At 58.8% G+C, this 27129-nt stretch overlaps 1 protein-coding gene across 9 annotated transcripts in view; it reads left to right on the top strand.

The window, feature by feature from the left end:
- The window catches only part of TRPM2 (transient receptor potential cation channel subfamily M member 2), a 58378-nt gene that overhangs the window by 24640 nt on the left and 6609 nt on the right, over nucleotides 1-27129 (top strand). For 7 of the 9 annotated variants that reach the window (XM_042903262.1, XM_042903259.1, XM_042903260.1 and 4 more), the window contains 20 exons: nucleotides 115-315; nucleotides 2356-2458; nucleotides 5777-5898; nucleotides 6078-6431; nucleotides 8986-9123; nucleotides 10456-10585; nucleotides 10773-10918; nucleotides 11376-11488; nucleotides 12375-12588; nucleotides 13292-13410; nucleotides 13921-14053; nucleotides 14464-14635; nucleotides 19464-19647; nucleotides 20147-20328; nucleotides 20564-20696; nucleotides 22273-22360; nucleotides 24223-24310; nucleotides 25221-25378; nucleotides 26116-26192; nucleotides 26444-26545. In XM_042903262.1, the coding sequence (XP_042759196.1) occupies nucleotides 115-315; nucleotides 2356-2458; nucleotides 5777-5898; nucleotides 6078-6431; nucleotides 8986-9123; nucleotides 10456-10585; nucleotides 10773-10918; nucleotides 11376-11488; nucleotides 12375-12588; nucleotides 13292-13410; nucleotides 13921-14053; nucleotides 14464-14635; nucleotides 19464-19647; nucleotides 20147-20328; nucleotides 20564-20696; nucleotides 22273-22360; nucleotides 24223-24310; nucleotides 25221-25378; nucleotides 26116-26192; nucleotides 26444-26545 (2957 nt within the window). Of the gene's footprint in view, nucleotides 1-114; nucleotides 316-2355; nucleotides 2459-5776; nucleotides 5899-6077; nucleotides 6432-8985; nucleotides 9124-10455; nucleotides 10586-10772; nucleotides 10919-11375; nucleotides 11489-12374; nucleotides 12589-13291; nucleotides 13411-13920; nucleotides 14054-14463; nucleotides 14636-19463; nucleotides 19648-20146; nucleotides 20329-20563; nucleotides 20697-22272; nucleotides 22361-24222; nucleotides 24311-25168; nucleotides 25379-26115; nucleotides 26193-26443; nucleotides 26546-27129 lie in introns of those variants that run through there. The other 2 variants (XM_042903265.1, XM_042903266.1) reach the window with 2 other exon arrangements.

Here is a 27129-nt window from a genome sequence, read left to right as displayed (position 1 = left end):
TCGCTTCATTTCTCAGTAGCCCCGTAGCCTTGACGCTGAGATGCCCGTGGTTCAGGGGTCAGAGCGGGGCGGGCACTCGGGCCCTGGGGCTCACCGTGGGCCCCTGCGTTTCAGACCATCTATAACGCCATCACCAACGGCACCCCCTGCGTGGTGGTGGAGGGCTCGGGCCGCGTGGCCGACGTCATTGCCCAGGTGGCCGGCCTGCCCATATCTGAGATCACCATCTCCCGGATCCAGCAGAAGCTGAGTGTGTTCTTCCAGGAGGTGTTTGAGACCCTCACTGAGAGCAGGATTGCGGAGTGGACCAAGAAGGTAGGCAGACAGGCACCTGCTGGCTCCCAGACGCCCTTAGCCTGGAATCAGGACCAGGGCCTGGAAACAGAGACCCCACGGGCCTGGAGCACGCATGGATGTGATCTTGGAAGAGTGGGGGGCTTTGTGCCAGGCGGGGGCCCAGGGTGGACGGAAAGCCCTCAACTGAGGCAGCATGTTGTCCCGCCCAGGGGGAGGGCATGTCTTGAACCTCTGTCCCCAGAACTGCAGGCTGGACTGGGGAACGGACGGGGCTGACAGCACAGCCGTTTGGGAGCGAGGACTGCCTGGGTCGGGGGGCAGGAGGCGGCTGTTGAGGCCAGCGCAGGGCAGAGGGGTAGAGAGCGAGCTTCAGGCAGCGCGGGGGCTGCCGGGTGACGGCCACGGGATCGGGCACAGCCTCCAAGCCTGGTGAGCCCCAGGCCGCCCGGGCAGATTAATGGGGGTGTTTGAGCCCTGGCAAGGCAGGGGGGCAGGGGGACCGTGAGGCGGTAGGGGCCTGAGCGTGGCTCCTGGGGGCCGTGGGGTGTCTGCGCGCCCCTCAGGGCGTCTCAGGGTGTCTGCCGAGCTGGAGGCGTCGGCAGGCGTGAGCCCATCCTGAGGATTCGCAGGCCCGGTGAGCGTTCCAGGGGACCCCAGCCCCGGTCTCCGGGGTGTTTGGGAGACCCAGTCCCCGGGGGCAGGCTGGTTATACTGCCTGGAAGCAGGGAGCCTCAGGACGTCAGGACATCCTCGTGAGGACCGGGCGTGGCCCTCATTTCAGGTGTCCTGCTGGTTCTCTCTCGCCCTTTGGTTCTGGGGTAATTTTAGGTCTGTAGAATAGTTGCAAAGGTAGTAGAGCCCTTCTGGCCAACCGTTACCCAGCCTGTCCCGAGGGTCACATCCTGCAGAGCTGCGGTCAGAACTGAGAGATGAGCCAAAGCTCCGCACTGTTGCTTTTGACGTTGGTCTGCTAATGTCCTTTCTCTGTCCCGGGATGCAAATCAGACTCTACCACATTGCGTTTAGCCTTTCCCTTTCATTATACGCCCCCGTCCTTCCTCCTTCCTCCTTCCTCCTCCTCCCCCTCCTTCCTTCCTCCCTACTTCCTTCTTTCCCTCTTTCCTCCCTTCCTTCCTTCCTTCCTTCCTTCCTTCCTTCCTTCCTCCCTCCCTCCCTCCCTCCCTCCCTCCTCCTTCCTTCCCCTCCCCCTCCTTCCTTCCTCCCTCCCTCCCTCTTCCTTCCTTCCTTCCTTCCCTCCCCTCCCCCTCCTTCCTTCCTCCCTCCCTCCCTCCTCTCTCCCTCCCTCCCTCCTCCCTTTCTTCCTCCTTCCTTCCTCCCTCCCTTCCTTCCTTCTTTCTTCCTTCCCCTCCCCCTCCCTCCCTCTCTTCCTTCCTTCCTTCCTTCCTTTCTTCCTTCCTTCCTTCCTTCCTCCCTCCCTCCTTCCTCCCTCCCTCCTTCCTCCTTCCTTCCCCTCCCCCTCCTTCCTTCCTCCCTCCCTCCCTCTTCCTTCCTTCCTTCCTCCCTCCCTCCCTCCTCTCTCCCTCCCTCCCTCCTCCCTTTCTTCCTCCTTCTTTCCTTCCTCCCTCCCTTCCTTCCTTCTTTCTTCCTTCCCCTCCCCCTTCCTTCCTTCCTTCCTTCCTTCCTTCCTTCCTCCTTCCTTCCTAAGCCTGACACTATTTAGCCAGCCACCAGATTGCAAGGATTTTCTAGAACATCACCACAAACATTGGAAGAGAGACTGGGGGCTCTGGGGGTGGGCGGGCAGGCAAGGTGAGGAAGCGGGGGAGGAGTCTCAACTTCAGCAGTGTCGGGCGTTCTGCAGACAGTCTCGTGGCGGGCGGAAGCCCTTACACTTGGGTGTGTTTCCTCCTGGCAGACCTCTCACACACGTGGTGTATTTGGTCCTTACACGTCTTCGTCTTCACCGTGGGGAGGCGAGGTGGTGGCCTCGTGCCGGGGCGCCGGCTGTGTGTCCGAGGCCTCGGTTCTGCGGCTCCCCTCGAGGAGATGGGGGGCCGCTCGTCACCCCAAACCTCACCTGGGCCGTGTCGGTTGCAGATCCAAGACATTGTGCGGAGGCGGCAGCTGCTGACCATCTTCCGGGAAGGCAAGGATGGCCAGCAGGACGTGGACGTGGCCATCCTGCAGGCCTTGCTGAAAGGTGAGGGTCGGGCAAGGTGGGGCGGAGGGAGAAGCGGAGGGGAGGTGCCCGGGGCCCCGCACTTGGAGGCACCAAGAGGCCCACCCCTGAGTCAGAGGCACCGGTCAGAGGGCAGCCGGGGGTGGGCCACGCCGGGCCCAGCTCACGGCCCCGCCAGGCAGGTGGGGGCCCGCGCCGGGGCTGGGGGTTCGGGCTCCCTTCTCCGACTGCCTTCCTCAGCGGAGGCCGGGTGCAGCCGCCCGAATGGTCCCTCCGCGGGCATTGCAGCCGCCCATACAGTGTCGGGGAGGGAAGAAGGCCTTGGGAGGCCTGCTGTTGACCTGCGTGCTTGCTCGTGTGCCGGCGCTCCCACGGCCCCTCCTGGGCGATGAAGCTCCCGCGGCGGCCGCCCCTGGGCCAGCCCCTGGCCTGCCCTCCGCCCCACGCTCCCCTCTCCCTCCGGTTCTGGGGGACGGCGGGTGCCCCTGCCCCTCCCGCTGTGGACGACGTCCCCACGCCAGGAAGCCGTCGTGCTGGCTCCTCACCCCCGAGGGACGCGGCCCGGGCGGAGCAGGGCGGCAGGAAGCTTTGCCGGGAGAGGGGGGCAAACCTGGGCTTGTTCCGTGGCCTCCTCCTGACAGAAGGACTCGGGATGGCACGTAAAACCTCACGGAGCCAGTGAGACGGTTAAAACCAGGACCGGGGCTCTCATTTGAAGACCCCCGTCCGGGGAGACACAAGAACCGGGAAGAGCCGGTTGAATAGACTCAGAGCAACTGTGCAGGAGCTGGGACGCCACCGTGGCCCGTGCGGCCGGCCCCCGCCACCAAGGACGCCGAAGGCCGGGAAGCCGCTGTGAAGATCCCCGTGACCACAGGGGTTCGACAGTGTCCGCTCGTGGCACTCGACCCTCCTGTTCACAGACGGGGCAGTGAGAGCGTCTGTCCCCTCCTTGCCTTCTTCTGTGAAGGGACCACGGAGCAGGAAGAGAGACGCCAGGCTGCCACGTCTGGGAGGTGGTGACGAGGGGCCTGGGGCCCTGAGCGGGGGCATCCCTGCACAGCGCCAGGGGTGGGGGGAAGGACCCCTGCTCACGGCCAGGATGGAGCCCAGCGCCTGCTCTCTGAGTTCAAGAGCAAGTGAAGATATGCCGTGAATCGTGGTTTCTCCTGGGTGCGGGGGGAGCTGAGCGGGGAGGGCGTGTGGGCCTCTGGGCTGTGGGAATGTTTCATTTTTCATTCGTGGCGGTGGTTACACAGGTGTGGCCGTCGGCCAAAAGTCACGGTGCCTCCCACGTGTGCCGGGGGCGGGGCAGGTCCTGGGGGAGAACGAGGGCATATTTATTTCTGGAAGCCAACACAGTGTAATTGGTTGTTCGGGGGAGAGGCGGTGGGCCTCTGGGAGAAAGTGGCTCTCTCTTTATTATGTGTGTAATATATGAAAACAATAGAAATACGTATGTGGTTTTTGAGTAACAATCCCCTTTAAAGGTTTATTTATTTATTTTGAGAGAGAGACAGAGAGGGAGGGAGAGAGAGGGAGCGAGCAGCAGGGGCAGAGAGAAAAGGAGAGAGAGAGAATCCCAAGCAGGCTCTGTGCTGTCAGCTCAGAGCCTGATGGGGCTTCAACTCGTGAACCGCGAGATCATGACCTGAGCCAAAACCAAGAGTCGGATGCTTAACCGACTGAGCCACCCGGGCACCCCAATGACAACCCCGTTTAAAAATCAACTTTATCGAGGTTATGGTTTAAAGAAGGTGACGTCCCCCGTCCTGGGTTTACTGCCGGATGCATTTGAGCGGGTGCGTACCCTGCAGACTGATACAATCCAGATACAGGACAGCTCCCCCCACCCCCGAGAGCTCCCTCGTGCCTCTGTGTGCCTTGGGTAACCATCTGTCTGCTTTCTGTCCTTGGAGATGGTTTTGCCTGTGCTAGAAACTCACAGAAATGGAATCATACACTCGGTGTTCTTTTGTGTCTCGCGTCGGCTCAGAGCAGCACGTTTGAGATTCTTCCGCGTGGGCGTGTGTCAGAGCTCTGTTCCTTTCTACCGCTGAGTGCTATTTCACTGCGCGAAGGTTAGGGTTAGCTCGCTTCTCCACCCGCCTGTCTCTGGACCCGAAGGCCGCCTCCGGTGTGGGGCTCCGATAAAAGCTGCAGTTTGTTCCCGTTTCTCTCGGGTCCACATCTACGGGAGTGGAATTATGGTTCTCTGTGGCACGGGCACGTTTATAAGAAACCACCCAACTGTTTTCCAACAAGATGGCACCGCCTTCCCTCGTTGCCAGCCGTGGACGTGGGCTCTAGCTTTTCTGCGTCCTCACCGGCGCTTGGCAGGGTCAGCGTTTTAAACCGAAGCCGTCCTAGTGGGTGTGAAGTGACAGCTCGGGGTGGTTTGGATCTGCGTCTCTCTGATGGCCCGTGACACGGCGCGTCTCTTCCTGGGCTTGTTGGCCGCGAGTTAGCATCCGGGGGACGTGCCTTTCGGATCGTCTGTCCGTGTTTGTTTGGTGGTTTGTCTTCTCAGTTTCGAGTTGCAGGAGCTCTTGAAATACTCTGATAGGAATCCTTTGTTAGAGAGATGCCCTGGGGAGATTTTCTCTTGGTTCCTGGCTCGCCTTCCGAGTTCCTTCAAGTTGTCTTTGACGAGCAGAAGGCTTACATTTTACTGGAGTTTCATCTGTCCATTTTGTCCTGTCTGGTCCGTGTCCTTCGCACCCCAGGAAATCTTTAGCTGCTCTGTGGCTGCAGATCTTGTCTCGTGTTTCGCCATGGAAAGTCTGCAGGCAGGGCCTTTATGTGGAGGTGTCTGGGGCACATCTCAGCTTGGGTCTTGTGTGTGGTGTCAGGCGAGGGTCCAACTTCCCTTTTCACTTCCCCAAATAGCAGCCCATGCTTTAAGGTGTGAAACCTGCCAGGGAGAGCAGGAACCAGTTGGGAAAGCCGCTGTAGAGCCTGGGTGGGGCGGTGGTTCTGCAGTCAAGGTGAGAAAGGAAACTGACGGCATATGCAGTGGTGACTTCCGAGGGTTCGTGCAAACACGCCTGCCTTTCAGACACCCGTGTCTTCTGTAAGCGCTGGGGCCAAGGGGCTTGACCAGGAGGTGGGGGCGGGGACGAGCCAGAGTGAGGCCGAAACCCGGAGATTCTCCGATTCCAGCACTGAAAGGAAACGTGCTTTTCACAAAGGTGTGTGTGTGGTGGGGATTCCGCCACTGGGCACACGGAGACACCGCGGTTGGTGACAAATCCCTCCCTGTGTGACATTATCAGATGGCAGGGAAGTGGCTCTGAGACCCAGACGGAAGCCTCCTGACACGAGTGCTCTTGCCTGCAGCCTCTCGGAGCCATGACCACTTTGGCCACGAGAACTGGGACCACCAGCTGAAGTTAGCGGTGGCGTGGAACCGCGTGGACATCGCCCGGAGCGAGATCTTCACCGACGAGCGGCAGTGGAAGGTAGGGCTCCTGGGCTGCCCCGTGGAGGGCCTTGTTGGCCCCCAGAACAAGGCCAGGCCCTGGAGGGGGGCCTCTGCCCGACCCCAGCCCTTCCCCCGGTGGAGACAATGGCAGTCCCGTCTCCAGCGGCCTGGCCATCAGGGTGTGCGAGGCCTGCCCCCCACGGTGCTCTCTCTCAGCCTTCAGAGCTGCACCCCGTGATGACGGCCGCCCTCATCTCCAACAAGCCCGAATTCGTGAAGCTCTTCCTGGAGAACGGGGTGCGGCTGAAGGAGTTCGTCACGTGGGACACCCTGCTCTACCTGTACCAGAACCTGGACCCCTCCTGCCTGTTCCACAGCAAGCTTCAGAAGGTGCTGGCCGAGGAGCCGGAGCGGCCGGTCTCCGCGCCCCCCGCCCCCCGTGTGCAGATGCACCACGTGGCTCAGGTGCTCCGGGAGCTGCTGGGGGACTTCACGCAGCCGCTGTACCCCCGGCCCCGGACCGGCGACCGGCCACGGCTCCTGCTTCCCGTGCCGAACATCAAGCTAAACGTGCGTGCTGGTGACGTGGCCCCAGCCCCACTTGGCCCGTGTGCTGGGCCACTGCTATGTCCTTAGGGCTTCTTTTTAAAAGAAATTGTCCTTTATTTTTATTGGGAAAGAAATATGCTCCATTGTAGTCTGCCAGGGCCCCCATAAAAAAATACCACAGACCGGGCAGCTTAAAGAAGATATTTAGTCCCTCACGGTCTGGAGGCTGAAGTCTGGGCTCGAGGCATCGCGGGGCCGGTTTCTAGGGGGGCCTCTCTTTCTGGCTTGAGGACAGCCGCCTTCCTGCCATGTCCTCACGTGGTCTTTGCTCGGCGTGCAGGCAGAGAGATACGGAGAGCAACGGTGTCCCTTCCCCTTCTTACAGGGCCACAGGTCCCATCAGATCAGGGCCACAACCTATGACCTCATTCAACCTTAATCACCTCCAAATACGGTCACTTTCGGAGCTGGGGCTTCAGTGTATGAACTCTGGGGACATGTTTTCATCCATTATTCTCCCTTTCTAAACATTTCAGACGGTACAAAAGGTTATGCAGGGAAAATGATCTCCTTCGTGCCTTGTACCCCCAGTCCTGGCCACCAGGTGAAGTTGGATTTTCATGTGGTCAGGTCAGCAAGATTCCGCCATATTGCTGTGAGGTGCCCAGCATGTGCACTGCCACACAGGAGCATGGGAGAGATTGTTTTCTAGTCTCCGTCCGTGTTTGATGGGAATCTTGACTCATCTCTGTGTTAAGTGCGAGACCGGCTTCTGAATTTATGTTAGCAAGTATCCATCTCCCAGTTCTTTAAGCTTTTTAATGTTTCTTTTTGAGAGAGAGAGAGAGAGAGTGCATGAGCAGGGGAGGGGCAGAGAGAGAGGGGGACAGAGGATCTTAAGCAGGCGCCAGGCTCGGAGCTGTCAGGATGGAGCCCGACGCAGGCCTCAAACCCATACACCGTGAGAGCATTACTTGAGCCAAAGTCAGACACTTAACCAACTGAGCCACCCAGGCGCTCTGTTACCAAAACATTTTTAATCCTATTTTGATCTCAACTTGATTGCATTGTAACATGTGTTTACTATGATACTGGATTATGTTGCTGATATTTTCATGGTTTTTGCATCAGAATGTTTGAAGCTTTGATTGTGGTTTTATTTTGGGGCCTGTCTTTGTCAGGTTCTGGTATCAGCTTGATGTTGTCCTTGTGAAAACCATTGGGAAATCTTCCTCATTTTTTTGCTCTGGAACAGTTTATGTGGCTGGAACTCCCTGTTCTTACAGATCAGCAGGCTCTCCTATGAGTCCATCAGGGCTCAGTGCCTTTTTCAGTAGTAGCTCTGAGGATTTTCTCAGTTTCTTTTCTGATAATTGATCTGTTGAGCTTTTCTATGTGTTCTAAGATTAGATTTGGGTTTTTCTCTTCTGCTAGAAAATTACCCGCTTCCTTGAGTTTTCAAATTCATCCATCGTCCCAGGTAGGCTATGCCTGACTCTGGAGAAAGACGTGGCTGCGGCTTGGTTTTGTATATTCACAGTTCTGCATTTCTTAATTAATTCCAGCGTATTTAAGATGCCCTTTAAGAAGGTCTAAAGTGGAAGCTTACAGTTAACTGTGTCTATAACTTAATTTGTCGATTAAGTTTTTAAAAATATAAAGATAAAGCTTTTAGGAAATGTACAAAATGACTTGAAGAAAGTGGAATTTTGTGCTTGATGTGGGAAGTTGTTCTCACCTCTGGTAATTATTTCCAGACCATCTGAGTAGATGTTTACTTACTGATCAGCCAGGAAGCTGGATTCCCATGTGACTGTGTAAATTGAGTGTGTCTGGGGGCAAGGTGCCCTCCTGCTCACAAGTAATCCTTGTCTTGTTCAGCAACAATTCCTTGTTGGTCTTCTCTGCAGGCGACACTGTAGGTTCCCTTGAGGAGCTCACTGCCACGAATCTATAACAGACTCTGTGTTGGAAGTTTACCTCACAGAAAAAGGCTGGATGCCGTCAGCTAAGATGAAGGAGACTAGAGGTGCCTGATGTGTAACGTGAGGCTACAATTGTTGGCAAAGGAGTTAGCTGGGTTTTCCACTTTCTGAGTGTTTCCACATGTCTCCAGAGTGATGGTCTTAAAACTCCAGTGTACACGAGATTGATCTAAAGTGTTGCTGAAGAGGGGCGCCTGGGTGGCGCAGTCGGTTAAGCGTCCGACTTCAGCCAGGTCACGATCTCACGGTCTGTGAGTTCGAGCCCCGCGTCAGGCTCTGGGCTGATGGCTCGGAGCCTGGAGCCTGTTTCCGATTCTGTGTCTCCCTCTCTCTCTGCCCCTCCCCCATTCATGCTCTGTCTCTCTCTGTCCCAAAAATAAATAAAAAACGTTGAAAAAAAAATTAAAAAAAAAAAAAAAAAAAAAAAAAAGTGTTGCTGAAGATGCAGGTTGTAGGGCTCACCCTCCAGGAACAGTGGTTCCAGAAAGGTGTGGAGCTGGGCTCAGGACCTGCGTGCTCAGCAGGCACACCCAGGGATGCTGAAGCTAGTGGGGACCTAGGAGAGGTTCTGAATGTCCACTGCTCACCAGGTGCAGGCAGTGAGTCTCCGGTCCCTCTACAAGCGTTCACCAGGCCACGTGGCCTTCACCATGGACCCAGTCCGTGATCTTCTCATTTGGGCCATCATCCAGAACCGTCGGGAGCTGGCAGAAATCATCTGGGCACAGGTAACCAGACCTGTTTCTCAGCACACACGGCTACATGTGGACTAGTGACGGGGCTTCAGCCAGGGAGTGTGGCCAGAAAGCCAGTGCCGACAGCGGGTGGAGGAGCACGTGGCCTTGGAGGGAGGGCGGTGGGCGTCCATGACCCCAGAAGAGACCCAGGGTGCCCAGTGGTGGAGAACAGAGAATTTGGCTCAGGCAAGGAAAGAATTTTAAGAAGCTGTGCTGCCTCCTGCCGTTCTGTCCGGGGGCTGAGCTCAGGGGGCACACACAGCTGGGAGGAGCCGCCCTCCATGGCCCACACGGGGGGTTCCGGTGGGTCGGCACCTGTGCTGTGGCCGTCCTGTTCACTGGACAGTCTGGAGGCAAGTTACGTCCCCGGCGGCGCTACATCTCTTTCCACTGACCGTTAGGGGTCTCAACAGAGACAGTCTGGTACTTAGATGGGGGAAGAGCCCCTTTCCGAGCCACCTGAGAACATCGGTCAGCAGCTCCCTTGCCACTGGGCCCGTGGGCAGCTTGGTGGTCGTGACGGAGGACATGCCAGGTGGGGCCTGAAGCCAAGTGTTGTGGACCCAAGTCTCTCACACGTGGTTCTCCTTTACTTCAAGCAGATTCTCTTCTTAAAACAAAGTGTCATTTTTTCTCAGAGAGGTCCCCTACCTCTCAGTGTTGGCCTTTCCAAATTGCTCTTGTGGAACCGGTCCCCTCCCCAGTGACACCAGCAGAGTGGCATAGGTGGCTTCCTACCTGGTCTGTGGTTCTGGGGGTTTTGCCCTCTCCCAAAGTGTGTGGTGGGTCCGTGGTGGAGCTGGGCCTGACCGTGGCCTCAGGCGTGCTCTGTGGGGCAAAGTGGATGGGAGGCCCAGAGATTTCCAGGCTCTGCCACCGGCCCCTCGTCCTGGGCCAGTGCTGCCTTCTGACCAGGCAGTGCTTTGAGAGCTTTCCTTGAGATTTTCTTAACATCCCTGGTGCCGCTGAGGCAGGGCGCCCAGAGCCTTGTGGGGTCTTGCGTGGACCTGGTCCCATTTCTGCCCTTCAGCCCCATGCCGGGGGTTGACCAGATGCCCAGGGAGCGCTGAGACTCATGCCTGATCAGGTCCGTGCTCCGGGTGGGTGAGCAGACCGCTCCCACTGGCCAGTGCGGGAGCCTGGGCCACCAGCTAAGGCTCACCTCTAGATCTGGGGTGACCCAAGTGATACAGACAGGAGCACAAGTAATCAGCTAGTGGCCCATGTGTCGCGGGGCCTCTGTTCTCATCACCCCTGGGCAGCGTGTCTGGGGTTCCCGGGCTGGACCACCCAGGTTCTCACTGTGGCCTCCCTGGTGCCCAGAGCCAGGACTGCATTGCCGCGGCCTTGGCCTGCAGCAAGATCCTGAAGGAGCTGTCTAAGGAGGAGGAGGACACGGACAGCTTGGAGGAGATGCTGGCGCTCGCTGACGAGTATGAACACAGAGCCATCGGTGAGTCCACAGGTGGCGGCCTTGGGCCACGGCTCCCCTCCTCACATGTCACCCCAGGATCCTCGTCCCTGGCCTCCGCGCCCAGTTCTGTCCAGACCGTCTCATCGGCTGGGGCTGCTCCCTGACGCTGTGCCCCGGCGTCAGGGACTAGGACCCTGCTGCCATGACACGATCTTCCTCGTCCCAGGGGTGTTCACCGAGTGCCACCGGAAGGACGAGGACCGAGCTCAGAAGCTGCTCACCCGCGTGTCGGAGGCCTGGGGCAAGACCACCTGCCTGCAGCTAGCCCTGGAGGCCAAGGACATGAAGTTCGTGTCTCACGGAGGCGTCCAGGTGACGTGCTGCAGGCTTGCTTCCAGGAGGAGCTGTCCGTGGTGCTGCCGGTGCGGGTGCACACGGGTCCCTGTGCTGTGGGGACCCGGGGACAGGCCTGGGCCTTGGTCCTGTGCTGCGGGCCGACACACCCTCTCCACTCCCTTTGCAAGTCAGCAAACTGGTGCTAAAAGAGACCCCCTGGGGGGGGTCCCCTACCTGGGAGCCTACAGTCCTCCGCGCGGCCCCAGCCCTTACCTCCGGGAAAGACTGGCCCGGCCCTGCCCACCCGAGCCTCTTCCTCTGCCGGAAGATGACGGGGCCTGTCCCATGCTGCCCACCACGCTGCGTGGCTGGGGGCTCCGAGTGCTGTGTTTGGGGCATGTGGGCGTGTGGCGCCGAGCAGACACATTGTTCACCCTCAGGGGTGGGGCACAGGGGGTGCCCACCGGCCTGAAGCTGCCTCCTTTGTCCACAGGCTTTTCTAACCAAGGTGTGGTGGGGCCAGCTCTGCGTGGACAACGGACTCTGGCGGGTGATCGCGTGTATGCTGGCCTTCCCGTTGCTCTATACCGGCCTCATCTCCTTCAGGTGCCAGCCTGGCCGCTGGGCTGCGGGGGGAGGGACGGCCCTTCCTTCCCAAATGTGCTTGCTGGGGGCAGGTCACACCTGTCTTGGTGGCTGCCACCAGGTCCTACGGTGATAGAGAGGCATGCAGGCAGGAGGCAAGGGGGGAGGGGTCTCTCTGTGTGCTGAACACCTACCATGCCAAGCACCAAAAATGGGCTAAGCACTGGCCCTGCCCTGAGCACCTCTTTGCACTGAGTGCTGGCCCTGCCCTGAGCACACTCCCTGCCCTGAGCAACCCCCTGCACGGAGCACACCACAGCCCTGAGCACCCTGTCTGCACTGAGCACCCCTGCCCTAAGCAACCCTGCCCTAAGCACCACCTGCCATGAGCACCCCCTCTGCACTGAGCACACCCCTGCACTGAGCTGGCCCCTGCCCTGAGCTCCACCCTGCACTGAGCACCTCACCTGCACTGAACACTTCCCCTGTCCTGAGCACCCTCCCTGCCCTGAGCACCTCCCTGCACTGAGCTCCCCCATGCCCTGAGCAACCCCCTGCACTGAGCACCCATCCTGCCCTGAGCTCCCCCATGCCCTGAGCACTGGCTCTGCACTGAGCTCCCCCCTGCACTGAGCATCCCTGGGCCCAATATTCATTTTCAGTCCTGGTGGAACCAGAGACAGGTGCTCTCAGGGCCCTCCCCGTGCGGGGCCTTGTGGTGGAGCCCCCATGTGGCTGTGTGTGGAGAGTCTGTGGGCTGCATGGATGCCCGCTGTGCCCAGGCCCGTCTCTGCCGTGTGACAGGAACACACCGGCACGGCGGCCCTGCTCCTTAGGGGAGGCAGAGGTCCTTTGGGCCCCAGGCCCCTCACAGCCCACCCCCCTCCCGTCTGCATCTGCCCTGCAGGGAGAGGAGGCTGCAGGCCGGGCCGGGTCTGCCCCGGGTCCGAGCCTTCTTCAATGCCCCCGTGGTCATCTTCCACCTCAACATCCTGTCCTACTTTGCCTTCCTCTGCCTGTTCGCCTACGTGCTCATGGTGGACTTCCAGCCCACACCCTCGTGCTGCGAGTACCTCATTTACTTCTGGCTCTTCTCCCTTGTGTGCGAGGAGCTGCGGCAGGTGTGCCCGCCCAGCCCCCTTCCCCGCTTCCCTTGGGTCCCCAGCCCCCGTGGCCTGTCCACTGGTCCCTATCCCCACCCGAGTCCCCCGGCACTGGAACCCGCGGCTGGCTCACCTTCTCCGTCGGCCCACGGCGGGCTAACCGGGCACCTAGACGCTGCAGTCAGGGTCCGGGGTGGCATCAGAGTTCCCCGGGAGGCAAGTGTGGGAGGCGGCGCTGTCCAGCTGGCTTCCCCTCTGGCTGTGCCGCCTCCTGAGGTCCGACCCGCTCCCAGGGGGCAAAGCCCCAGATCGGAGGGTGGGTGTGCCCTCCTCCCCGAGGGGGGCCTTCTGCCCCACCCACCCAGCTGCCGGGGACCGGGGCTGCCGTGGTCCTGCTTCTCTGGGTCTTCTGCGGAAGCAGGTGGACAGGGGTCCTGTGGGAAGCTGGCTCACACAGACAGGAGGGGGTTGTCCCTGCCACACACATTTGTGGACTGAGCAGGGCTGCGGTGGGTCGGACGGTGGGCTCGGGGCCGCCTGGCGACACCTCTGCCTGGGCTCCTCTCCCACTCTTCCTCGACCCAGGGTACCTCGACCCAGGGGACGGTGGGAATCTGTCCCCTTCCTGGCTAGCCTCACTCTCCGGGAAGGAGGGAGTGTTTTCATTGCTGCTGGTGAGGTTGGTGAAGACAGCCAGACCCCTCACCTCGTCCTCTTGCAGCTCTTCTATGACCCTGACGAGTTCGGGCTGATGAAGATGGCCCTCCTGTACTTCAGTGACTTCTGGAATAAACTGGACATCGGTGCCATCTTGCTGTTCATAGCAGGACTGACCTGCAGGTGAGCGGCCTGTCTTCTCTGCGGCTTCCCGTCTGCGGCTGCAGCCCGGCGGGCTCACGTCCCCTCTGGCCATGTCTGCCGTCTGTCTGGGGGACAAAATCTGCCCTGAGCAAAGGGGAAGTTGCCAGAGCTCCCGCCCCCTCAGAGGGCTGCGCACCTGCAGCCCAGGGGCTCCGCCTCCTGCTGGGGCCCCGCCCACTCCCCTGCCCATTAGGGCCACGGGTGTCCCTGCCTCAGTCCCTCTCTCCATGAGGCAAGAGGGACCAGCCCAGCCCTGCTGCTTCCCAAGAGGCCCGCACGGCCCACCTCCCCTGCCCAAGGCTGGGCTTCTGGACCTTTCTGGATAACACCTCCCTGGAGGCACTGCTCCATGAGCTCATACCCTGTTTTTAGTTCTCTGGGGTCCGGGGGCCTCCAGAGCACACGTGGGCTTGGTCAGGTGAGCGGGCAGCTGGGGACGGGCTCTGGGAGCGGTGAGCTCAGGGGTCCTTGATTCTGCCTGGGGGCCAGGCTCATACCAGCGTTGCTGTACCCCGGGCGCATCATCCTCTCTCTGGACTTCATCATGTTCTGCCTCCGGCTGATGCACATTTTCACCATCAGTAAGACACTGGGGCCCAAGATCATCATCGTGAAGCGGATGGTAAGGGGATCAGGGGGTCCGGACGCCAGTCGCAAGCGAGGTGCTCCAGGGCTCGAGCAAAGCGCGTCCCTGCTTTGCCTTTGGGCTCCCAACCCCAGCCTGCCCATCGCAGGTCTTTGCCTGTATGTCCCCTCTTCCAGACAGCCTCCCCTGATCTCCACAGCTCATTCCCGATCCCTGTTACAGCTCCTCTCACTCCCTCCATGGGTCACAGTCATACCCAGCCCCTCCTACACATCATGCCCAGCACCCTATTAGGATGTGCGGGCAGGCCAGGGCTGTGGCCCCAGGCGTCCCTGTCCAGGGTGACAGCAGCACCTCCCACCACCGCAGAGCACACGGCCCGAGTATGGGGGGCAGCGGGAGCGTGTGGGTGCGCGGCTGCAGCTGGTGCCACCCTGTCTCTGCAGATGAAGGACGTCTTCTTCTTCCTCTTCCTGTTGGCGGTGTGGGTGGTGTCTTTCGGGGTGGCCAAGCAGGCCATCCTCATCCACAACGAGAGCCGGGTGGACTGGATCTTCCGGGGGGTCGTCTACCAGTCGTACCTCACCATCTTCGGCCAGATGCCGGCCTATATCGACGGTAGGACACGGGTCCCTGACGGCTCCAGCAGGGGTGCCTGGAAGGCTCCCTGAGGGCTGGGAGGTGAGGGGCGGGGAGTGGGGTGGCTCCCCGGGTGCCCGTGTGGCAGGAGACCCAGTGCACGTGATGCTTAGTTGCGGGGGGGGGGGGGTTGGCATCAGCGGGGTGGGGGGAGCCTGGGCCGTGGCTGAGATCTGGGGTGGGCCGAGGGTGCGGCCTGGGGCTCTGACACCCCTCCCCCACACCACATGCCACCCTGTCCCTCCTCCTCCTCCTCTAGACGGAGAGAATCCTTTCTGTACGCTGAGTTTTTTCTTTTCGACAGCTTCATCGAGATAGAACACCTAATAGGAAAAGCTCACCTGTTTGAGGTGTGTGCTTCAGTGGTTTTCACTGTACTTACGGAATCGAATTTTAGAACATTTGCATCACCCACCAAAGACACCCACCCCCCTTAGCAGTCACTCCCCGTGTCCCCAGCCGTTGGCGACCTCTAATCTGCCTTCCCTCTATACAGTCTGCCTCTGCTGGACATCTCGTATGAACTGGATGATCTTTGTGTCTTGCTCTCTCTTAGCATGACGTTTTCAAGACTCAGCCACATTGTAGCCTGCGTCAGCATTTAGTCCCCCTTTGCTGTTGTTAAACAATGTTCCATTGCACGGACAGGCCACATTTTGTTTCTGCATTTGTAAATCGGTGAGCTCCTGAGTTGTTTCTGCCTTCTGGCTGTTATGTATAACATTGCTCGGAATGGTTATAACAGTGATGTTTCCAATTATGTGTCTGTGTGGACGTGTTTCCCTCCCGCTTGGATGAAGGTCAGGCAGTGGAATGTATGCCTGCTGGGTTGTGTGCTGTCTTTAGCAGTTTGAGAAACGGCCACACTATTTTCTACAGCAGCTGCACCATGTTTCACGTCCCCACCGCAACAATACAGGGCCCAGCCCTCCAGATTCGAGCGGGCTTGTCACTGTTGTCTTTCTTGCTTCTGGCCATCCCAGTGGGCACAAGACGCGTCTCATTTCCTTGATGGCAAATGTGCTCGTGTGTTCACAGAGCTGTTCACGTGCCTTCTTTGGAGAAACATCTGCTCCTATCGTTGGCTCATTTTTCAAGTGGGTTATTTCTCTTTCTTCCTGAGTTACACGGACGCCAGTCCCTTCTCGTGCTTCTGACTTGCAAATATGTTCCGCCATGCTGCAGGCTGTCTTGTCCCTTTCTGGATGGTGTCCTTTGAAGCACCAGGTTTTAATTTTGGCGAAGTCTACCCCCCCAGTCGCTCTGGTCACTTGTGCTTTTGCTGTCGTATCTCAGAACCCGCTGCCTGACCCAAGATCGTGACCATTTATGTCTGTGTTGTTATTCTAGAAGTCAGAATAACTTCTTACTTTTGGCCTTTGAGCTATTTACGTTAACATTGTAAACAGTGTGAGGCAGGGGTCACTCTTCTGCATGCAAATACCCAGTTTGTTGAAATCCCCATTGAATTGTCTTGGCCCCTTGTCAAAAACCAATGGACCATTAATGAAAGGGTTTATCTACAAACTCTCCATTCTGTTCCATTGATCTGTGTGTCTGCCCTTGGGCCAACACCACACAGCCTGGTGAGTGTCACTTTGTAGTAAGTTTTACGATTAAGACGATTAAGACGTGTCAGGCCTTCAACTTTGCTCTCCTTTTTCAAGATTGCTTTGGCCTCCAGGTCCCTTGGGTCCACACACATTTTTGGATCAACCTCTCAATTTCTCCAAAAAGCATCTAGGACTTTGACGGTGAACGTGGGATGTCTTTCTGCTTATTTAGATCTTTAACTTCCTTCAACAAAATTTTGTAATTTCCCGGGTCTAAGTTACGCTGCTTTTGTTAAGTTTATTCCTAAGTGTTTTACTCTTTTTCATATTGTTGTAAAGAGAATTGCTTTATTCATTTTATTTTTGGATTGTCTGTTGCTAATGTATAGAAATGCGCTGTATGTGGGGTGCCTGGGTGGCTCAGGGGCATGATCTTGCAGTTCGTGAGTTCGAGCCCCGCGTCGGGCTCCGTGCTGACAGCTCAGAGCCGGGAGCTGCTTTGGATTCTGTGTCTCCCTCTCTCTCTGTCCCTCCCCCGCTTATGCTCTGTCTCTCTCTCTCTCTCAAAAAAAAAAAAAAATAAATAAACATTTAAAATTTTTTAAAATACACTGTATTTACACGTCGATCTTGCTGAGGTTCTTTATAGCGCTACCAGTTTTTAGTGGATTCCCCAGGATTTGCTGTACAGGAGATCGTGTCTTCTGCAAATAGAGATATTTTCACTTGTTCTTTCCTATCTGATACCTTTTACTTGTTCTTGCTGAATTATCCTGGCTAGAACCTCTGGTACAACATTGAATAGAAGTATCCAGAACAAACATCTCTTTGTGGTGCCTGATCTTAGAGGCGGGAGTTTTTTTCAGTCTCACTATTAAGTACGAAGTTTGCTGCGGGTTTTTGTAAACGTCCTTCATCCGGGTGAAGAAGCTCCCTCCCACCCCTAGTGTCTTGAGTGCTCTTATTATAAAAGCGGGCACGATTCTGTCAAACGCTTTTCCTGCACCTGTTGAAATGTCTGCATGATTTTTTGTTCTTTATGCTACTAACACGGTGTGTTCATTAACTGATTTTCAGATGTGAAACCGGTTCTGCCCTCCTGGGACAGACCTCACTCGGTCACGGTGTGTAACTCTCTTTATGTGATGCTGGATTCAGTTTGCCAGCGTTTTGTGGAGGATGTTTGCATCTATGTTCATAAAGGGCATTGGTCTGTGGTTTCGTTTCTTGTAATGTTTTTGTCTGGTGTTGGGATCAGGGTGACACTGGCCTCCTAGCACGAGTTAGCAGTGTTTCCTCCTCTCACTATTTTGGAACACTTTGTGAAGGATTGGTTTTAATTCTTCAAACGTTCAGGAGAATTCACGAGTGAAGCCACCTGGGCCTGAACTTTTCTTCGTGTGAAGTTCTGAAATTATTATTTCTGTCTCTTTCCTTGTTCCAGGTCTGTCTGGACTTCCCATTTCTTCCTCAGTCCCCTGTGGTGCCTTGCCTCTTTCTAGGACTTTTTGTCCATTTTTTCTACACCATTTACTTTGTTAGCACACAATTTTGTAGTATTTCCTTACAGTTCTTTTTATTTCTGTAGGGTTGGTGGTGATGTTCTCTCTTCCGTTTATGACTTTAGCAATTTGAACCTTTTTTCCCCCTTGATCAGTCTAGGTAAAAGGCTGTAATTTTGTTGGTCTTTTCCAAGAACCAGATTTTGGTTTTATTGATTTCCTTTATTGCTTTTGTATTCTCCATTTCACTTATTTGCATTCTGATCTTTATTATTTCCTTCCTTCTGCTTGCTCTGGGTTCAGTCTGCTTTTCTTTTGTCTTAGTTTGCTAAAGTGGAAGGTTGTGTTACTGGGGTGCCTGGGTGGCTGAGTCGGTTAAGTGGCCGACTCTTGATTTTGGCTCAGGTCATGATCTCATGGTTCATGAGATCAAGCCCTGTGTCGGGCTCCGTGCTGATAGGGTGGAGCCTGCTTGGGATTCTCTCTCTTCCTCTCTCTCTGCCCCTCCCTTGCTTGAACTCTCTCTCTCTTTCAAAAAGTGGTAGATTATGTTATTGATTTGAGCTCTTCTTTTTTAAAAACGTTTTTAAATGTTTTTATTTATTTTTGAGAGAGAGAGAGAGAGAGAGAGAGAGAGAGAGAGAGAGGGAGAGAGCAGGGGAGGGGCAGAGAGAGAGGGAGACACAATCTGAATCCAGGCTCTGAGCTGTCAGCACAGAGCTGGGCACGGGGCTCGAACTCATGAACTGTGAAACCATGACCTGAGCCAAAGTTGGACATTTAATGACTGAGCCACCCAGGCACCCCTCTTTCTTCTTTTTCATAGCACCTTCTTGTAGGGGGACTGACAACTGGGCGCAGGGCAGCAGGATACTGACTTGCAGTTTTAAAAAATTAGTACATGCTCATTGTTGACAATTTTAAATCCAAGTAAGTATAAAGAATAATGTCCATAATCCCACTTCTGGGTGTTAACCACAATTAATAACTGCCACTTAGTGTGTTTCGTGAGAGTTTTTTTTTTTTTTTAAGTTTATTTATTTTGAGGCAGGGAGGGGCAGAGAGGGAGAGAGAGAGAGCATCCCAAGCAGGCTCCACGCTGTCAGTGCAGAGCCCGACGTGGGGCTTGATCCCACAACCCTGAGATCATGGCCTGAGCCAAAATCAAGAGTTGGATGCTTAACCAGCTGAACCACCCAGGTGCCCCTTGGAGGGTTTGTTTTTTTTTAACGTACAAGCTGGACATGTTTTGTTGAATATGCCCTTCACTTTTCTACAAACGTGGGACTGCATTTCTGTTTGTAATCACCTGTTGGGTATGGGTACATTACCTGTGCCGCAATTTTCCTTTCCCCTGCCTCCCTTCTTTTCCTGAGAGTTGTTCATTTACTCCGCTTGAATTCTGTCCACGGCAGTGGGCTCCCTATGGTTGGGGGCTGTGTCTCAGTGGTGACAGCCCCTCTCCCTTCCTGGTGCGGGGCCCTGCCCCAGGCCCAGGAAGTGGCCTGAAGGGGACAGCTGGGTGCTGGGTGGGCGTATGTGCCTGGGGCAGGAGTACAGGTCTGGCTCCTCACTTCCCTCGCCCGCGGAGGACGCTTGGGGGTAGACAGACGCCTCTCTCTGGACCTGAGCTGACAGCTGAGGTCACCCCGTTGTGCAGGTGTCCAGGCCTTGAGGACGCCCATTGCCGAGGGACTCTGGTGACTCGGCGTTGGCTGTCTTTGTTCCCTGCGCCCCCCCCCCCCCCCCCAGGTGTGAACTTCAGCCTGGACCAGTGCAGCCCCAACGGCACAGATCCCTACAAGCCCAAATGCCCGGAGAGCGATGCCGTCCGGCACGAGCCTGCCTTCCCCGAGTGGCTGACGGTCATCCTGCTCTGCCTGTACCTGCTCTTCACCAACATCCTGCTGCTGAACCTCCTCATCGCCATGTTCAAGTGAGGGCCCCGAGCAGCGCGGTGGGCGGGTCCTTCTCGCCCCCGGAGAGCGCGGTGGGCGGGTCCTTCTCGCCTCCGGAGAGCGCGGTGGGCGGGTCCTTCCTGCCCCTGGGCAGCGTGGTGGGCGGGTCCTTCTCGCCTCCGGAGAGCGCGGTGGGCGGGTCCTTCTCGCCTCCGGAGAGCGCGGTGGGCGGGTCCTTCCTGCTCCTGGGCAGCGTGGTGGGCGGGTCCTTCTCGCCCCCGGAGAGCGCGGTGGGCGGGTCCTTCTCGCCTCCGGAGAGCGCGGTGGGCGGATCCTTCCTGCCCCTGGGCAGCGTGGTGGGCGGGTCCTTCTCGCCCCCGGAGAGTGCGGTGGGCGGGTCCTTCCTGCCCTTGGGCAGCGTGGTGGGCGGGTCCCTCTCGCCGGGTCCCTCTAGCCCCCGGAGAGCGCGGTGGGCGGGTCCTTCTCGCAGCGCTGGCCGGGTCCCCTGTAACCCGCGCTCTCCTTGCCTCCCGCCAGCTACACATTCCAGCAGGTCCAGGAGCACACGGACCAGATCTGGAAGTTCCAGCGTCACGACCTGATAGAGGAGTACCAGGGCAGGCCCCCCGCGCCGCCCCCCTTCATCCTCCTCAGCCACCTGCATCTCTTCATCAAGAGGGTGGTCCTGAAGATCCCCGCCAGGCGGCGCAAGCAGCTCAGTAAGGCCGCCTGCGCTGTCCCCGGGGGCGCGCTCCGCTGGCTTGGGGTGCGGTCGGGGGGCCGGTGGGTGAGCGTGGCTGCTCCTTCTAGAACCCTGTTGGCTCAGCAGGCGTGCAGACCCTCGGACGGGCGTGGGGCGGGGTCCTCCCGGTCAGGGCCCCTCCCCGCCAGAGCCTCCCGTGTCCCCTGCACGCGGCGTTCAGGCCCCCTCTGTCCGCCCCCCTGCGCCCGCAGAGAGCAAGCTGGAGAAGAACGAGGAGGCCGCCCTTCTGTCCTGGGAGATCTACCTGAAAGAGAGCTACCTGCAGAACCAGCAGTACCAGCAGAAGCAGAGGCCGGAGCAGAAGATTCAAGACATTGGCAATAAGTACAGGAGGCCGGGGCAGCCCAGGGGCGCGCGAAACCCCCAAGCCCCAAGTCGCACCGGGGACACGGCCCACCTGGGGGAGAGGCCCGGGCACTGCTCCTGGGGCGGGAAGCTTGTGTCCTCCAGCTGACCCGTGGCTCCCCCCTTGGGAAGGACGGATCGCGTGGGGTGGGGAGGAGGGTGAAGGCTGCACCAGCACTGGGGACAGGGCTGATCCTTGACCTCCTTAGGAGGCAGGGGTGGGGGGAGCTGGTCCTGCTGGCCCTGTGTCTCTCCCTGGGCCAGGAGAGGAGGGGACACGTGCCATGTGGCTATGGCAGCTCCTGGCCCTGGTGCAGTCCCGTTGGCCATGCAGGGAGAGGGGTGTCCTGCCGCCTGGTGGGGGTGGGGGGACAGCCAGCGGGCGGGCTCCCTGCAGGCAGGCGAGCGCCCTCTCCTCAGAGCTGTGCACCTGCCTTGCTGGGTGTCTCTCAGCTCATCCGTGGGCTGGAGCCAATGATGGCAGCCATCGCCTGGCGCGGCTTCCAGAGCGTGCCGGAGGGAGGGCACATGGAGAGCGGGTGCGCGTCTCGGCTGGAGACGCAGGGGGTCGTGCTGCCCTGCACCAGCCACCTACCTGCTCTCCCTGGTCGGGTGAGGGCTCCGAGGCCCAGGGAGGCAGCATGGCCTGTGCGGCCCCACAGGCCTGGAGCTGAGCTGAGCTGACCCCCACATGCACCTACAAAGGGGGTGGGGGTAGGAGTTTGTTGGTGATGAGGTGGGGTCTCTGACAAGCTTGTCATGGGGACTGAGTCACAGGGGTCCAAAGCCACTCCGTCACCTTCTCTCCAGTAACCACACAGCATATCCACAGGCTGACTTGGGGAACACGGCAGGAAGCGGTTCCGTGGCTTTTGTGGGATTAGGGAACACGTGGTGAAGGGGGGAGTAAACTGCGCCCTCCTCCGCCCCCCGAGAACTGTTCACAGTGGGTCCCGGGCCCAGCTCAGCACTCACTGAAGGGGCTGCTGACTTTGTTACTACGAGGGTTCTCTGAAGGTGCCCTTGAGGGGAGAAGTAGGAAACACTGGGGACAGCCAGGCAGGAGAGTCTGGGCAGTGTTCGGCCGCGGGATCCCTTGCTTATACACTTGGCAGCCAAAGTTGGGTGACGTCCCCATGTGGTGGCAAAATAAGACAAACCCAAACAGACGTTCCCCAAACAGCGGCACTGCCCATCCCCCGAACCCATCGGTGCTCAGAAGCAGCTTTGATCTTTGCACTTGGCTGTCTAGCGGCCTGTCAGCAAATCAAAGGGAGGACTGCTCATCCCTGTGTGACTCCCAGCGATGCTCCCACGGCTGGCAGTGTGGCTGTGTGAGCTGGGGGCGTCCACTTGCTGGAAGATCTTCCCCTTTGGGGCCGTGGGCAGTGTTCCTTCTATACAGAAACGGGTTATAAATACTTTCAGATTCAGGAGAAGGTGCCTGAAGTTAAGGGGTCAGGTAGGGACTCGCACCTACAGACTAGCATCGTGTATCCTCGACATCCAGGCCCCTGGGGCCGGCCCGGCTGGGCTCAGCTGGGTGTTCTTTCAGGGTCAGCACCATGGTGGACCTGCTGGAAATGGAAAGTCTGAAGCGCTCAGGCTCCATGGAGCAGAGACTGGCCTCCCTGGAGGAGCAGGTGAGTTCCAGCCCAGCGCCTCTGTTTCCGGGTCATGGATCTGCCTGGCCGGGGCGCCGCTCCGGTGCAGGGGCTTCGGGGATGAGCACGCTGGGGAAACGGCCAGGAGAAGGAGCTGGGGGATGTTGGGGCCATCGTTCCCAACCGGAAGAGGTGCCTTCTTTGCCCTCCAGAACGTTCTGCCAAACACTTCCCCACTGAGCTTCACCACCCTGCACCGTGGGGCGTCTACACCATGGGCTGCTCCGAGGGAGCTGCTCTCCTCCCCAGCTCTGGCCTCCTCAGAGCTGTCCTCCGAGGTGACCGTGGCCGCAGGACTCCACATCCAGAAGCTGTGGGAATTCCAAACGCCCGCGGCTGCTTTCCCAGGCTAACCGCGGATGCTGTTGGGGAGGGAGGGCCCCAGGGCAGCAAGATGCGTTTGAACGTCTGGGTGGAGCACTGGGCTGAGTAACATCAGAAAGCGTGTGGACGTCTCAGACCAGCCCCAGACGGTTGGAACGTTGGGTCAAGGTTCTGATGCTTCTGCACGAGGGGGAGCTCAGAGGACGTTGCCAACAGGCAGCAGGCAGTCGATGAACAGCCTCCGCCCCACTCATCCCCCATCAATGCCCACTGATGGTCCCCCCACTAGTCGGGCCACGCCTGCTGGGCTCCAAGTCCTGGACCTGAGACAGGCAGCCCTGAGCAGCCTCACATCTGAGAGTTAATCACCTTGCAGGCCAGCTGGGCTCAGGTGCTTGAACATCTGTTCACCCATCCGTCCATCCGCCCATCCATCATCCTTCCATCCACCCATCTTTCCTTCCTTTCTTCTCTCCTCCCTCCTCCCATCCATCTTTCCTTCCTTCCTTCCTTCCTTCCTTCCTTCTTTCCTTCCTTCCTCCCTTCCCTCCTTCCCCCTCCCTCCCTCCCTCTCTTCATCCATTCATCCACCCATCCATCTGTCATTTCATGTTTCCTGTGCCCCTCGTCCATGCCACATCCAGGGCTGGCCTGGGGAACATCAAGGCAAACAGGCATTGCCTCCCCCTCAGAGATTTGCAGTCTGGGGGGCACAGACATAAATGTCCACTGTCACAGTATGGTTTAGTAAGTGCAGCAATCAAGGCAGATGCAGGGGCTGGTGGTCAGGGAGGCCTCGGGCCTTCAGAATAAGAGGGGTGGACTGGGAGGAGGTTGGGTCCCTGCCCCTCTGTGCCCCTCTTGCTGGGGGCTTTCTTATGAGCACCCCTGCTGCCCATAGCAGCCTCCCAGCAGGCAACACCTGAGCCCCACACGCTGTCACAGGAATCTTGTCTCTTCCCAGCTCTGCTGTGTCAGGTGGGGCAAGCCACTCGGCCCTGTGATGGTGGGGTGCCCACCGTGAGCCAGCCCCTGCCCTGGGACCGCTGTACACGGGGGTCTGCCCCGACTGCCTTCTCCCCTGTGGGTCCCTGCCTTGCTGACGCCCTCCCAAACGGGTACAGCTGCTGCTGAACTGAGTTCTCCTGGCCCCGTTGGTCCCCTGGCTCCCACCATCTCCCGTAGTTGAACATGTTTGACTTCCAGGAGTTTCTTTTCTCTGGGAGGAGCAAGAGCCATGGGGAGCCTTGGTGGGCGGTCACGCACCACCTTCCTGCGGCTCTGGTTTGTCTTACTGTGGCTTCAGGATGGTTCAGCGGCCTCTGCCGTGTCCAGTCCCAGTGGCCATTGCGTCTCACGGGTGGGCACTGCCCGTGACACCGAGGGAAGCAGGGCAGGCTCTGATGCCTGTGGGTCACTGCAGCCTTCCCATAGTGCCCTCGCCGGTTCAGTGGAGGGCTGGGTGTGCCGTACGGAGGCAGGCGTGGACCAAATCTTGTTTGGGATGTGCCTTCCAGGTGGCCCAGATGTCCAGAGCGCTGCACTGGGTCATGAAGGCCCTGAGGGACGGTGGCTTCGGCTCAGAGGAGGGCATCCCCGCTCCGGGTGAGTGTGCGGCCCTGCCAGCAGCTGGTACCTGCTTGAGTCTGGGGGTCTGTGGGGAGGAGACGCAGCAGGCTGGATTCTGGCGGGGGCTGGGGGTAGGCCGACTGAGCTGCTCCTGGGTCCCATGGGCCTGGGGGAGGGTAGACTGCCCCACAGAAGCAGGGACCCTGCACAACCGAGCCCCTGACTGGACCTGATGGGGGGCTTTGAGAGGGGGCCTGCGCATCATGCTATACAGGAGGGGCCGCTCCAGGATGCGGCCAAGACCCAGACCGGGTGGCAGAAACTATAGTCCGTGTGTCTTTTTTTTAATGTTTATTTATTTTTGAGAGAGAAAGAGAGAGAGAGAGGAAAGGGGTGAGCGGGGTGGGGGGGCCAGAGAGAGGGACAGAGAATCCCAAAGCAGCTTCCGCACCGTCAGCACAGAGCCTAACGTGGGGCTTGATCCCACGAACTGTGAGATCGTGACCTGAGCCGAAGTCAGACACTCAACTGACTGAGCCACCCAGGTGCCCCCCCAAAGTCCATATTTCTAAGTTTGCAGCCAGCCAAGAAATGGGCAAGACTGGTCCTCCTGGGGCGGTGCTGACCCCGGAGGGGGCACATGTGCCCTCCCTAGCCGGATGGGCTTCTGTAAGGGCTGTGAGTCCAGCTAATTACCGAGAACTCTGGGGCAGCCACACAAGGAGGCAGGTGCTGGCTGGGGGGACACTGCCCGACCCCAGATCTCTGCCCCCCCAGGGCCGTAGTGGGGAGCTCCCCTTCGGGGCTGGTGGTGTTCAGTCTGGTCTCGGGGAGGCGGAGGTGGCCCAGTTCTGGGGAAAGAACCATCGAGGACGCCCCTGTCCTGTGGGCCAGGTGCCTGAGCCGGGGCCTGGCTTTGCCCACGGCTCCCTGTGGCTGTTCCCAGCACCCCAGAAGGCCTCAGAGGGGCAGGACCTCGAGCCGGACGGCAGACAGGAGGAGGAGGACGTGGGCGACACCCACCACGTGAACGCCCGGCACCTCCTGTACCCCAACTCCCACGTCACCCGTTTCCCCGTGCCCAACGAGAAGGTGCCCTGGGAGGTGAGTGCGGGTCCTGGCGCTCTCCCACCGGGCCAGAGGTGCCCCGTGTTCTGGACACGGCCAGGCGCTGGGTGGACAAGCCTGTGCAGTCCCACAGGGACGTGCTGGGCAGAGGGGGAAACTGAGTCACCAGGACCACACAGCTAGAGGTAGTGGAGCTGGGCGCCCAGTGGGCTGCTGACCCTACAGGGAGGTGACTGCCCCGTTACCTCCAGTGGCCTCACTCATCCCAGACCCCAGCATCCCCAAGGACTGGTCGCTGCCCCTTTCGTGAGTGCAGGTGAGGGATAGCATCGAGGAGGGAGGAAGAGGAAGGGCAACAGCATCTGTGTGCCCTCCCCGCCCCCACGGGCTTTCCCTCTGGCCTTTCTAGAACATTCCAGGCTGTTGCCCCCATTCCTTCTCCCCAGTCTCTGCCAGCTGGAGTCCCTCTGGAGTCCAGCCTAGACCCCTGCCCCATCCTGGGGGCTCCCCTGGACCACCAGTGCCGTCTCCAGCCCCCTCGGCTGGGTCCCTGGGGGTGGTACGCTCAGCCTGCCTGAGCTCAGAGCTGCCCTGTGCACTTTGGGGTCTGTCTCGGGGTCCATGGCATGAGCGCTTTGAGGAAGAGGTGCTGCTGTCGGTCATCCTGGCCGCAGGGCCCTAGCCGTGGTCAGGGGTGCCAGTCTGAGGGCTGCGGGGGCCCTAGCCGTGGTCGGGGGTGCCAGTCTGAGGGCAGGACCGGCGTCTTTGTGCAGACGGCGTTTCTCATCTACGACCCGCCCTTTTACACAGACGACAGGAAGGACAGGGGCTTGGTGGACCCCGTGGGAAAGTGAGTGTGCACATCCTTGGCCCTGGGCAGGAGGGAGGGTGGGGGACCAGCAGGCGCTCCGGGGTGACGGCCAGAAGGAGCTCAGGGTGAGGGCCTGCCTCCTGCCTGGGCAGGGTGCCCTGTCCTCCCCAAGGGCTGGGACATTCTGGGTGAGGCACCTGGCTGGGGGCACCTGCCAGAGACACGGGGCTCTCTGACAGTCCTGGTCACTGCCCTCTCTTACGGGGACGTGGCCTCTCCGCTTTTCCCAGCGCCCTGGAGCCTCTGTCTGGGATCAGCTACAACGCCGTGGACGGACCCATAGACCGGCGGAGCTTCCACGGGGTCTACGTGGTTCAGGACGGGCTCCCTCTGTGAGTGCGGCCGCCCGCCATCCCGCGTCAGCCGGGCCTTTGTGGGGCTTGCTTCTGGGGTCAGCCGTCCTGTCCTGGCAAACTAGCCATCTTTCTGATGGAAGTGAACAAAATGCAGAAGAAAAGAGATGCTGATGTAAAACGCTGCCTTGCTCGATGAGACCCATCTCTGCGTCTCCCAGGACACTGGTGTGGAGCTGGGGAGGCGCACTTACCCCGGCTGGCCTTGGGGCTTGGCCCTCGTCCCTGAGTGCCCTTGGTGACTTCCCGCCATCTCCACAGATTCTGACAAAGAGCAGGCTTGCCCTGAGAGGGAGGAGTTGAGGGGCCAGCGGGGTGGCGTCAGGGGACGGTGGTGTTTCCTACTTCTGTTCTCTGTGGGGACGGGCACCGTGTCCCATTGTACACTGAGTACATCCAATGTCAAGATGTTGAGTGACGGTGGCGTCACACCCAGCAGTCACTTGGTGAGCACCTCTGGGTGTCAGCCTGGGGTCCTGGGGATAAAGGAACCTCCTCTGCCCAGGGTGCAGCACCAGGGGCCGGAGGAAGAGGAAGGCACCATGAGAATTAGGGGAGGGACC

This window comes from Panthera leo, chromosome C2 (genome assembly GCF_018350215.1).
Source record: "Panthera leo isolate Ple1 chromosome C2, P.leo_Ple1_pat1.1, whole genome shotgun sequence".
Classification (NCBI taxonomy): Eukaryota; Metazoa; Chordata; class Mammalia; order Carnivora; family Felidae; genus Panthera; species Panthera leo.
This window is presented reverse-complemented; position numbering and strand designations above follow the sequence as displayed.